Genomic DNA, 13140 nt, shown 5'->3' on the forward strand with positions numbered 1-13140 from the left:
TGAGCCTTGGTGGTGGTTTAGGACCTTCAGTGGGTGCTGCTCTGCAGGGTGAGGGGCAGGAGCAGCTTTCCAGGCATTTCTTCCAGCAGCAGGAGTGTTGGAAGCAAGCTTTGCCAGGTCAGGCAAAGGGTGCTTTTAGAAAAAGGGACATGAAGAGGGAAGAGGTTACTTTGAATTCCAGCTGTTTTCCCAGAGCAGCTTATAAAATAGCCCTACGACAGGGAAGGGCAGGGCCAAGGGCTGGGGCCTCAAGCACTGGTCCACAGCACCACTGTTCAACAGTTTTGTTTAATTTTTGATGTAAAATAAGTTTTATGAAGTTAACTTGAAATATTCTGGCAAATTTGTAGTGTGGGAATTAAGGAGACGGGTTCTCATCTCCTTGCCTCATGTATTCCAAGCAAAGCTCAGGTTGGATATTAGGAAAAGGTTTCTTCACTGAAAGAGTGGTTAAACACTGGCAGAGGCTGCCCAGGGCAGTGGTGGAGTTCCCATCCCTGGAAGGGCTCAAAAAACAAAAGGATGTAGCACTTTGTGCTGTGGTTTAGTGTGCATGGAGGTCAAAGGTTGATCATCTCTGGAGGTCTTTTCCAGCTTTAATGGTTCAGTGATTCTACAAAAGGAAGAAAAGAAAATTGTAAGTTGAGTTGTAGAGCTCCCTGGTGGAAGGTAATGTTAAGGTAAAGAGCTTAGCAGGGTTCAGAGGATTATTAGATGTTTACAGAAATAATAAAAAAGTTATCACAGTTCTGCCAGGTGGGATATCAGTTTGCCAGAAGAAGAAGCCCTCAAGGTTTCTTATGTGAACCAGCCTCATGCTGGGAGGGCTTGGAGAGGTTTCCTTGTGTGTGGGTTGTGGCTGAGGGAGAGGCTCCTGCTGTCCCACTGCATCTGGTGGGAGTGAGCTCTGAATCCACACAGAATGGACCACTGATGTTCTGCACCACTAGTGAGCCCTGATTTCTGCTCAAGTGTGCAGGGTTCTGCTGCACTCTGACACTCACACAGACACCTTCTGCAGAGCCAATGAACATGAAACACTGGTGGTGAATGGTACAAACTGTTTATATTGTTAATCTCCTTTGCTCTCAGTGCTGGGAAACAGCTGCTGCCAGTGTGGGGCTGGCCAGGGTGAGCACCCCAATTCCTTCCCAGTGCTGAGGGTGCAGTGGGGCCCTGGGGCCAGGCAGGGATGAGCCACACACCCCAAATATCCCGAGTGACAGCTGAGCAAACTTCAGAGCTCACAGCTGAGGGTGATGATATTGGCTCTGAGGATTAGCACAGCAGGTAGCTGTACTGGCACAGGACAGGGTTTGGGCTGAGGGATAAGTACACATTCTTTTATTATTGCAGCTAATGGGAATCTGCCAGGCTTTGAGGCACAGAAAGGCTCACTGGCCACCTGTGAGCTAATCACAAAGATTTGCCTCATTCTGTATTTCAGCTCACTTGGAGCCCATAATCTAATTTCCAAACAGAGATGAGAAGAGAGAACAATTCATTTTCTGCTTTACATGGCTGTGCTGGTAAACTTTTAATCCTTTTAGAATTACAGCTCCCTGTCACATGGAGGCTACACCACACAGTACTGCACGTGAGGCTGGAGGCTTTGGATTCTCCATTGCTGGATAATAATTAGCCTCAGCAGCAAGGCACAACATGAATCAAAATTAAAGTGAGGAGCACAGGATATTTTTCAAATTCTATTATGAATCATACACAGGCTAATGATTGCAGTTTGGATGGAAAGTCCCTGGGTTTGGGCTGTGCTCAGCCTCAGATGTCGTGCCCCGGTGTTGGTGTCCTCTCTGCATGTGGGACTCTGCTGTGCCAGTCCTGTGTCCTGCCAGCTCATTAACCACATCCCAGGGACAGTGTGGGGCACATCTGACTTCAATCTTCATTGCTTGCCATTTATTATGGATATTCAGATTATGAGTGAAGCTCTGGGCTGAACTGAGCCTGAGGTTCTGTGTGTGCTGTGAGCCCACTGTTCATTCCTGCTGCTGTGTTTGGGTGCTCAGCCTCTTACACAGCTCCACCCTGACCTGCTGCTCTGCTGTTTTCACCATGGACAGGCCAGTTGGTGTGTCCTGAAGGTGAGCACTGCTCGTGGTGATGTGCAAAGGCACTTTTATAGGGTCTTTTCAGTGATCTGGGTGGGCAGGGCACAGATGATCCATGATCTGGGGTGAGACACTCCAGCTGGGGCTTCCCTGAAGACAGCATGTGCCTCAGGAGTGAAGAGAGCCTCACAAGGACTGGCACACTGACTTTGCTTGGAGTTTGCTTTCAGGTGCCAAGAAATTTTAGACACCTTGCAAAGACCTGGGTGTTACTGGACACGTATAATTAACACATTTAATGTGACACTTTGTTGAGCAGAAACAATGAAATCTCATTTCTGCACTTGTTGCTACATTCCAGAGCAGAAGAATCCTTGCTGGGCAGTTGGATAAGCCCTGGCACAGCTGCCCAGGACAGTGGTGGAGTCACCACCCCTGGAGGGAGTTAAAAGATGTGCAGATTTGACATGTGGGGACATGGGTTAGTGGTGGCCTTGGCAGTGTTGGACTCAATGTTCTTAGAGAGCTTTTCCAGTTCTAATGACTCTGTAATTCTCTAATACCCATCTTTTTCTCTGCAGCATTGGAAACACAAGGAAAATAGTGCCAAGCATAAGAACAGTGTAAAGTCACCCTGATGGGGGAGCTGGGATGTGGAAGCTCAGCAAAGTTTCCTTGTAGACACCAATGAGCTGAAATAGTTGTAATTAAAAATGGGAATTCTCGTGGTTGTGCTGAGCTTCATCTGAGTGTTAGCAAGTGTTTTTAAGATCTCTGCTTATATTGGCATCATGCCTTTAAAATCAGAAATTCTTTGTCTGTAAAGAACAAATTCACAAAGGAGCCGGGGCTGTGTGGCTGGTGACCTGGAGGTGTGACACCTCTCAGGGGGAATAGATGTGTTATTTTGCTGTATAAACATATCACACACATCTTTGTGGTCCTCAGTATATTAAACTGAGCTGTCAGGTTACATTTGATCAGTGTTCATAGGGTTATACCTTTCAAGCTGCTTTTGAAAGCTGGTTTTGTTCAAGCTCATTCAAGTAATCCTGTCACACACAAGTGGGATGAGCAGATGTCATGGGCATTTCAGGGAATATTGTGGATCTGCAGCCAAGGCAAATCAATAGTGAGTAAAGGGAGGTGATGGATAAACTCAAGATATATTCCTCCCCTTGTCTTTTGATGGGGTTAACTGTGTGCTGAGGTGGTGTTCTTGTAGATAATTGGAGAAAATTACCCAGCCTTGCTGCATTTTCTGTTTTTCATTGATTATTGTCTTGTACTGTCACCTTGCTTACTCTGGGCAGGTTTGAAATGCTCTCCCACCCTTCTGCTCTGGGGGGGTCACAGGATGTTCCTGTAACAGCCAAAAGAGATGGAAAGGCAGAGAGGGAATTGGGACAAAGGGTGGAAGGACAAGATAAGGGGGAATGGCTTCCCACTGCCAGAGGGAAGGGCTGGATGGGGTACTGGGGAGAAATTCCACCCTGTGATTGGGACAGGGCTGGCACAGGGTGCCCAGAGCAGCTGTGGCTGCCCCTGGATCCCTGGCAGTGCCCAAGGCCAGGCTGGACAGGGCTGGGAGCAGCTGGGACAGTGGGAGGTGTCCCTGCCATGGCAGGGGTGGATGGGATGAGCTTTAAAGTCCCTCCTCCAACCCAGCCCGTTCTGGGATTCTGTAACTCTTGAGGCTTAGGTGCATAATAAGCCCCTGCTTTTTTCCACATTTCCAGGGAATCCTGGCAGAAACTCTCAGGTGCTTGGGTGTAAGGCAGTCTTTGAGCAGAGATCAGGAGCAGAGCTCATGGCTGGGAAGGTGGGATTTGTACCCTGGCACCAAGGTTTGTGCACCAGTTTGGGAAAAGCCTTGTGCTGGTGTCAGAGGGGTGGGAAGCACAGCCTGGCCTTCCAAGGTCATTCTGTGTTTCTGTGCTTCTGGGGTTTTTTTAGAAGGATTGTCATGACAAGATCTAGATGTCTTTGATTAAAATGCAGAATTGAGACAGTAAGGTGAAACTCTCTGATCACAAACCCATTATTAGTAAAGAATATTCCCCAGTGATTTTGTCAGCATCACTTCTCACCTGGGAAGTTTTTCAGCCCATTTGGGATCCCCTTCAGTCATCCCTCAGGACCTGGCTGTGGAATACTTCAGGGCTGTGAAGTTAATGATGTCATTTATTGATTCCCAGCTGGGTGAGTTAGGAAGTCAAAAGATTTTATTGGAAATAAAACCTTTGGCTGTGTGTGTTGAAGCAGGATTGAGTTTTTGCAGGGTCTGTGAGGGTGTTACACCTGTCTGCAGCTCCTTCCTACTTACTGAAGTGCCAGGATTCCTGACAGACAGGGGTGTTTGGATATTCTCTTCTTTGCTTCCCTCTAGAAAGCTTTACCCCATTCCTTTGTACTAAATCAAGATGTTCTTTTCTAAAAAAAAAAGTGCTGTCAAATGCTTCCAGTGTAGAGCTATAGGAGTTACATTTATGGAGTATGTTCTGTCTAACAGCTGGATGAAATAAATAGTTTCATGTGCAGTATTGGAGAACTCTGCACTCTCAAATCGAGGCCAGAAGCAGATCAATGACTAAAGAATTGTCAACATCTTGTGCAATCCCACTAAGTGCTTCTTTTCATTGATCTGCAACTTCATTGTTGACAATTAAATCCCTTTCAGTGCAGAGGATAAACACTTTTAACAAGAGGTAGCAAAATCTTTTGTCCTGAATGATTTTCTTCTCTGTTTTATAATTAAGTACAAAGTGTGCCACCAGCCTTGCTGCTCACTTGTGCTAAATACCTGCTCACTGTGGAGTAATTGCTATCAGCAGATGACAGAGCTGCAAGGAACTGTGCTTTCAAAGGCATGTTCTTCATTTGCATAATCAAATGCTTTGTTAGTGTCCTTGGAAATTAGGATGAAAGATGACTGTGTGCAAAAAAAGAGAAATGGTTTTTAGCAAATTCTGTGTATCCAGTAGAGCAGCTGAGCTGCTCTGGGGCCTGTTTGATGCATGTTGGCTGCTGCACCCACAGCTCCTCCCTCCTGGCAGAAACAGCTCCTGGCACCTGCCTCTCCCTATCCACACACTGCACTGACCAACGTCTCATCAATATGAAATGGACAATCAGGGCTGCAATCTGATTAATCATTTCAGCCTTTCTAAAGTGCTTGTAAAGAGCTGGTGATCTGTGGGGCAGATCTGTCCTGCATTCTGTGACTCCAGAGATGTCCTGGGGGGTTGTATTGGTTGTGACACTGTACCAACTCCTCACTTATCCATGGTAAAGCTGAAAATGGGTTTGAAAGATCTAGGGTTTTATCTTGCATTTAAAAGTTTGGAGAAAATTTGAGTTAGGCAGATACAGTGTTATCAAGAGTTTAACTCACCAAAGCAGTGAAAGAAAATTAATACTATTTTTAAACTAAATGATGCTATAACATATTTCTTTGGTAGTCTGCTCAGTCCCAAACATAAGGCTGCAGAACACTGAAAACTATAATTTTTCCACTTGTGCAGTAAGGACTTTGAACTTAATCCTAAACTTTCCTCTCAAGAAAGTGGAATATTTTAGTGCTGGCTCTGACTTAAACTCTAAATATTTAGTACTGGCTATCTCACACCTGGACATGGAAAATTTGGATGATTGTATGTTTAGAAAAAAAGTTTTGCTGTAAGTTTGACATGGTCCTGCAGGGATATTGTGTAAGGGAATTTCATTCCCCAAGGTCAGAGATGCCCAGGACACTCAGGATGGCTGGGCTGGGGGTGGCCATGGCACACCCTGTGCTGGCTCTTGGCACCTCCTGTGCTCTTTGGTGCTCCCAGACATGCTGAACTCACCTGCAAACATCTTGGCCAGGCACAATGAGAGGGTTCTGCATTGATGATTCTCTGGGAATGTCACATCTGGCAAATTACAGCAGGGCCTTTTTGTCAGTGGAGAACAGATGAGCTGTTCCTGTGGCTGTGATGTTCCCAACTGGCCACCCCTAGCCAACCTTTGACTCTTTGGGACCACCCAGATGGGACAAAGGAGGGTGTTTAGGTCAAATTTTAGTGGTTTCCACATTAGGAAGAGAGGCAGTGATGGAAAGCTGCATATTGCTGTATTTATTACACAAGTCCATGTCTCCAGAGGGAAGTGTCTGCTCTCCCAGATGCAGAGTCTCTCTAGGTTACCTACAGGTGTCCCAGGCTGGCTTTGGCTGCTCCCTGGTGTGATGGAGCCATGCCAGTGATAGTCACTTACACAGCAGGGTCTCATGGAGGGGACTGGAGTTCTGTGTCTTGAGTTTGTGTGTTTGAGTGAAAAACAGAGGAATTTGAGATTTAAGGCACATCAAAGGCACAGAAATGGAAGATAATGAAAGCTGCATTTCCTGTCTGGGAAACGTGAATGTTCCTCAGTTCTCAGCATCAAATTCTGGCTTTATTCCTTTTTCAGTGGAAGACTGCCTATTGGTGGATGCAGTGTCAACCCAGTGGAAAAAGGAGAGCCTGTGTCAGCATGGAAGTTACATCAGAGGCACTGCTCTCCTGAATCCCAGTGCAGCAATTGCACTTTATCCAAAGCAGAGTGTGGAGACAACCAGCAAATAAAGTTAGCTTGGTGATTTCTTAGCTGTTGGGTGGAGATTAATTTCTTTGGTGATAAACAATCTCAGAAAGTTGGGTTTTCTGTATCACAGTGACACTAAGGGTTTTTTTCCCCAGAGTTCTTGCACTGAGCCAGTCAGGGTAGGAAAAAAAGCAATCCTGTGTGTGTGACCTTGAAGTGCTTTTGATGAAGACTGCAGCCCTCCTCATGAAACCTGTGATTGGTGGTGTTTATCACTGGGAGGGGATTTCACCTCCCCTGATAGATGGAGTGGGCTGGAGAGCTGGTTCTGATTTACACATCATTGGTATCAGCAGGCAGGACTGTGTGTGCTGGGCTGGGACTCTGTGTGGGTGCACTGATGTCACACAGGAGAGGCAGAACCCACGGGCATGGCTGGTGGGAGACTGGGAATAACATTTGTTTTATTTCAGGCAGCATCTTCCAAGTGCAGACTCACAGGGGTGGTGCTGGGGGCTGTGCAATGGGGATGTGAGCAGCAGCAGGAAACACCCAGGAGACAGTGGCATTTCCAGCCCTTTTCTCCTGGGGAGGAGGAGCAGATCCCCAGCACTGAGCTGTGCTGAATAAATGTGACACAGGAGAGAGGCTAAAGATACCAAAGGAAAGGATTTAACAAATGCACTGAGTGCAAGGTGTTCCTTGTAGATTTGGAAGTATCACTTTTGCAGGATTTCCAGACCACCTGCTAGAGCCATGTAGTAGGGCATTGCTAGTGACAAGTCTGAATCCTCAAAGACATTGTGTAAAAAACCCTAAGGAGCCCAAAACCTTGTAACTCCTACACCCATAAGGAACATAGATCCACCTATTCCTGAACAAACTCTTGCTCATTTCTCTCCTCCTTGGGAACCTGCTTTAACACACATGTGGATCACACTCTAACTTCTAATAATGTTTGATCAAAGAGGATTTATCCAAAAAGTTAATGCAAGCAAAGTTTCCTTTACCTAGAACCTGCAGTTTATTGCAGTGAGATGGACCTTGGGGATATGGCAGAGTAATTGTTTTATCCCCCTGGAATCCCTCTCTTGCCCCCATAACCATCCAATCCAAGTTGGTGCAGGAGCCTCTGTGCCTGTTACAGATATTCCAGGAGTAATTAAAGAATGTCCTCATCAAATTAGCCTGTTTATCTTTTCCCCCTCTTTGTACCTTCCTTCGTTTCTTTACCTCCCTCTGGCTTCCCTTTATCCCCTTTCCCCCTTCTCCTGTCTACAAATGATGAAAATCCTCTGTTTTACCAGGTTGTTCACCTTTGCACTGGGCCTGTAAAACACTCAGTGAGTGGGTACCTGGTGTGGTTTATTTTTGATCTGTTAATGAAATTGAACCCAAATGATGCCATGTTTGTGACACATGGCTGCCAGGCTGCCACCAGGTTAGCAGATGTGTGCCCAGAGTTCACTCCCATCCTCTGAATTTCACCCCTTTACTTTGGGGTTTGCACAAAGAAGTTGTCAACAATTTTCTCTGAATGGGTATTGTTTCATTATGCATTTAGTCATTTTATCTCTTAAAACTGGCAGAAGGAGGCATGGTTTTCTTGCCTTAAGGTTATTTAGAACACTGGACGCTATTTTAATTCTAAGCTTGTCCCAAGCCCCTTCAAACCTCAGGTTTCCCTTGGGCTGTGTTTCTGTAGTTGCTGAAGGTGTAAGTCCAGCTGTTCCAAATTGTTGAGCAATATGGCCCTAAATGGGTTCCTGATCCCCCACCTGCAAGGCAGCACCTTTCCCAGTCTTGGGTCAGCAACATTCCCCTGGATTTGTTCCAAGGGGTGCCATGGATCAGATCCACACTGGCAGAAGGTTTGGGGAGCAGTTCCAACGGGAAATTGCTGTGGAGCTGGTGAGCAAAACACCAATATAACAGTGTTAAAATTATAATCATATTCATTATTATTAAAGAGTTGGAAAATAAAAGTAAATCACTCCATGATCAGCCAAACCAAAAAAGCTGCTAATGTGTGTTTTAAAGTTCAGATCTTGTGTTGTGGGGAAGAGGCTGGAGCCCCAGGAGGGGCTGAGGGAGCTGGAAAGGGGCTGAGCCTGGAGAAAAGGAGGCTCAGGAGGGACCTTGTGACTCTGCACAACTCCCTGCCAGGAGGGCACAGCCGGGGGGGTTGGGCTCTGCTCCAGGGAACAGGGACAGGAGGAGAGGGAACGGCCTCAGGCTGGGCAGGGGAGGCTCAGGGTGGAGATCAGCAGGAATTTCCCCATGGGAAGGGTGGTCAGGCACTGGCACAGTTGTCCCTGGCAGTGGCACAGTCAACAACCCTGGATGTGTTCAAAAAAACATGTAGATGTGGTGCTTGGGGACATGATTTGGTGGTGAACATGGTGAGGGATTGAACTTGGTGGTCTGAAAGATGTTTTCCAACCTTAACCACTCCATGAGAAGCACAGAGCTCATGAGGGGCTCGCTCTCTCAGGGGGTCGGGCCCTGAGTTTGTTCCCTCAGTGAGGGAGCCATGGTGAGTAACAGCCATGGAGAACAGGAGCGCTGAACGGGGCCTGTCCTCTGCCACCTCTTCTGTTTTGAGGAGAGCTACTGTTTGATTCAGTTTCACATTTGCCTGGATGGTTTTTGAGGGAAACAAAATGGAGCTGCCGGGAGTGCAAGTGGCCCGGCAGTGCTTTGGGTCTGCCTGTGTGCCTCACATTTAACCATTTTGTCTCTGTCGTTGTTGCAGATAAAGAGGTGGGTGTTGGCGCTCTTGCTGACAATGACAACCCTGGTGCTAGGGGCCCAGCTGTCCCCAAAATATCAGGACTAGAAAGGAGCCAGGAGAAGAGCCAGGAGAGCAGCAAAGACCCAATCCTTGAGCCTGTGGTGCCTAAAGACCCCCGTCCTCAGGTGACGCCGCCGCCGCTGGAGCCGCCGCCCGAGGGCCGCTGCCCCAGCCCCGCGCTCGCCCCGCGCCCGGAGCCCGCGGCCCCGCCCGCCCCGGCCGGGCCAGCGCCCTCAGCCCCCGAGGAGCCCGGCCGCCCTCCCGCCAGCCAGCCCTGCAGCCAGCCCTGCAGCCAGCCGTGCGGCCAGCCGTGTGGCCAGCCCTGCAGCCAGCCCTGCGGACAACCCTGCGGACAGCCCTGCGGACAGCCCCCGGCCGGCCCGCACCCGCCGAGGCCGCAGTCGCCGCTGCCCCCGGCGCACCCAGCCCTGCCCGCGGTGCAGCCCCATCCCCAGAGCCTCTCGCAGCCGCTCTCTGCCTACAACAGCAGCAGCTTGAGCCTCAACAGCTTGAGGTGAGTGCATGGAGAGGGGTCTGGCTCTGAGCCTGGAGGGGAATTGATGAAGATTTAGATGAAGACTTGGGTAAAGCCCATCCCATCCCTGGGAAACAAAGGGCGTTTGGTGCATTTAACCTCGATTCCTCCCCTGAGATGAGCCAGGATCACTCTCTGTACCCAGTGATCCCATAAACTCAGGGTATTTTAAGTTCATTTGCTTTGGATATTTTTCCGTGCCGTACTTGGGTTTTGCAGGGAATTCCACGCAGTGTAGATCAGGGGTAGAAAAGCCCAGCTCCTGCAGGCTGGGCTGCTCTCTGAAGGCTGTCAGTTTTATTCTCCCATCCCTGTCGGTATCTGATTTCTCGAGCACTGCCATGCCCCAGGGCAGGGAGCCCCTCAATCAAGGTCCTGGATCAAGCTGGTGACAGCCCAGCACCAGCAGTCACACACCAGGCACTTCACAGCTCCATCTTCTCCTGCTCTGCTGGCACCTTGCAGGCTTCAGTGTTTTTCTCTCACCTGGCCACAGTGAGATCAGCCTCACCTTTTATCTGTGGATAACAAAGATGAGCAGTGAGGTCAAACACCATGGGGACAAGAACCCGTGATGTCCCTCTGAATCAGGGACCTCAGGTTTTCCCTACTCTAACCTCAGTTGTCATTCTCCAAATCTGAGCTCCCAGCAGGCAGATGTGACCTTCAAGACCTGGGGAAACAGCACTGTGGTTGCTTCATGGTTTGACTAAAGACTGGGAGGTGTTTAAGGCCTGGATTTATTTTTAACCTAGCTGGTATTGCTGGTCTTTAAAAGTCACTGCAATAGAAGCGTGTCGTTACTTGAAATAAAGACAAGAAGAATTAAGCCTTCCATTAATGTATTTTAAATACTCATTAGTAGGAAATGAAACCTGAAAAAATTGCAACTAGTGTAATCACAAATATTTATTGACTCATCTCATTTTATTGTGGGGGTAGAGAGGCATTACCTGTACAATAAGTACAAATCTGTTGTTGCCTTCTCAACCTCATTTCACATTTTGTGCAGTCTTTCATCTTAGTAATTCACAGAAAAAAAAAAAGAGCACTGATTTTGAGCTTCATTTGCCTGAAAACATGAACCAGGAGTAGTCATGTAGAAAGGACCTGATAATGAAGTAATGAATGCACAGGGCTGATTACTCCTTTGTGTGTCACCCCTGTGCTGCTGTGGGACAATCCCAGCCTCTTGCAGCAGGGGAGAGCATGGCTCAGGTGTGCAGGGACCACAGAGGTAAAAGATAACAGAGCAGATGTTGGAGAAAGGAGTATCCCAGGGAAATGGTGACTGGGATTTGTAAGACGAGTTCCACCGTGCTGTGTTGGATGTGAGGGCTGCTGATCTTGTGTTGGTGTGTGTGTGCTGTGGTTTCTCTCTCTCTCTGTGTGAGCCCTGATGGCTTCTCCTCTCGTTCGCAGCAGCAGCAGGAGCAGCACCCCCGCCAAGAGCCAGGCGCCTCCCCCGCACATCTCGCACCACGCGCCGGCCTCGCCCTTCCCGCTGTCCCTGGCCAGCCACAGCCCCCTGCACAGCTTCCCTCCCTCCCTGCAGCCCCCAGCACACCCACACCACCCCAATATGTTTGCCCCTCCCACGGCTCTGCCCCCGCCACCCCCGCTGACGTCAGGGACGCTGCAGGTTCCAGGACACCCAGCTGGTAGCACCTACTCAGGTAAGAGCCGCCTGTGGGGCACCAGACTCTGCCTTTGGTCAGGACAACTGGGGTTTGGGCCTTTTGGGGAGGGTTCTTGGTGCTGGACAGAGCCAAGCAAACACCTAGACATAGCCTGGGACTTTCCCTCTGCCCTGGGAGTGACTGCTTTTGGGAGGCTGTGGTTTTCCCAGGTTTGTTTTGTTCAACCCACAGTAAAAACAGCACAGTGCCCACACAGAATCTGTGACCCCCACAGCAAAGGTCGTCAGGCAGTTGTGGTCTGTGCCCAGCAGAGCTTCCCTGGCTGCAGGGAGGGTCTGTGCTGGCTGAGCTCACAGCAGTGCTGAGCTTGGGTGTGTTCAGAACGTTTGGATTAGAAGGACCTTAAAAAACCCATCCAGTGCCACCCCTGCCATGGGCAGGGACACCTCCCACTGTCCCAGGCTGCTCCAAGCCTGGCCAGCCTGGCTTTGGACACTGCCAGGGATCCAGGGACAGCCACAGCTTCTCTGGACATCCTGTGCCAGGGCCTCACCAGGTCACTGAGGGGAAGAAAATGGAGCATTTGTTTAACATCATTTTGTGTCCATTCACTGGTGTGTTCATGTGAGCAGCAGCCACTTGTTTGCTCATTCCATCTTGCTTGTCCACCCTCACCTATTTAGGACTGTGTCCGTGGCCATAAATGCTCAGAGGAGTGTGAGAACAGGCTTGGTGGGAGGGGAAATAGGGACTTTGTAATGTCTCAGGCCTTTGGGATCCGAGGGAAGACCTGAGGGAGCTTTCTTACCCTGTACTGCGTCATGATTTATCACCAGGACATTTTAAATGATGTATTGCTACCACGGACAGCAAAGGAAATGGCACAAGGCCTGGAAAAGCCCCAGAGCTCGGTGGGAAGAGGGGTGTGTGTTGTTTTATTGTTTGTTTTCCTCTGTCTGCACTGGTGAGGCTGCACCTCGAGTGCTGTGTCCAGTTCTGGGCCCCCCAGTTTAGGATGGACATTGAGTTGCTGGAGCATGTCCAGAGAAGGGCAGCAAGGCTGGTGAGAGGTGTGAGTCCTGTGAGGAGCAGCTGAGGGAGCTGGGGTTGTTTGTCCTGGAGGAGGCTCAGGGGAGACCTCATCACTGTCTACACTCCCTGCCAGGAGGCTGCAGCCAGGGTGGGGTCAGGCTCTCCTCCTAGGAAACAGTGACAGGATGAGAGGACACAGCCCTATCTGAACCACGGGAAGTTTAGGCTAGACATTAAGAAAAAATTCTCCACAGAAAGAGTGATGGGGAATTGGAATGGGCTGGCCAGGGAGGTCATAGAGTCACTATCCCTGGAGGAAAAGACTGGATGTGGCACTGAGTGCCATGGTCTGGGTGACAAGGTTGGGTCACAGGTTGGGCTGGAGGATCTCCAAGGTCTTTGCCAAGGCTGTTAACGCTGTGACTCTGATGATCTCCAAGGTGTTTAACGCTGTGACTCTGATGATCTCCAAGGTGTTTAACGCTGTGACTCTGATGATCTCCA

General features: G+C 49.1%; 1 protein-coding gene across 8 annotated transcripts in view; it reads left to right on the forward strand.

The window, feature by feature from the left end:
- The window catches only part of AUTS2 (activator of transcription and developmental regulator AUTS2), a 751974-nt gene that overhangs the window by 715135 nt on the left and 23699 nt on the right, over nt 1-13140 (forward strand). For 7 of the 8 annotated variants that reach the window (XM_079324897.1, XM_079324900.1, XM_079324899.1 and 4 more), the window contains 2 exons: nt 9391-9943; nt 11387-11640. In XM_079324897.1, the coding sequence (XP_079181023.1) occupies nt 9391-9943; nt 11387-11640 (807 nt within the window). The remainder of the gene's footprint in view (nt 1-9390; nt 9944-11386; nt 11641-13140) is intronic. The other variant, XM_079324898.1, reaches the window with a different exon arrangement.

This window comes from Erithacus rubecula (assembly GCF_903797595.1).
Source record: "Erithacus rubecula genome assembly, chromosome: 22".
Taxonomy (NCBI): domain Eukaryota; kingdom Metazoa; phylum Chordata; class Aves; order Passeriformes; family Muscicapidae; genus Erithacus; species Erithacus rubecula.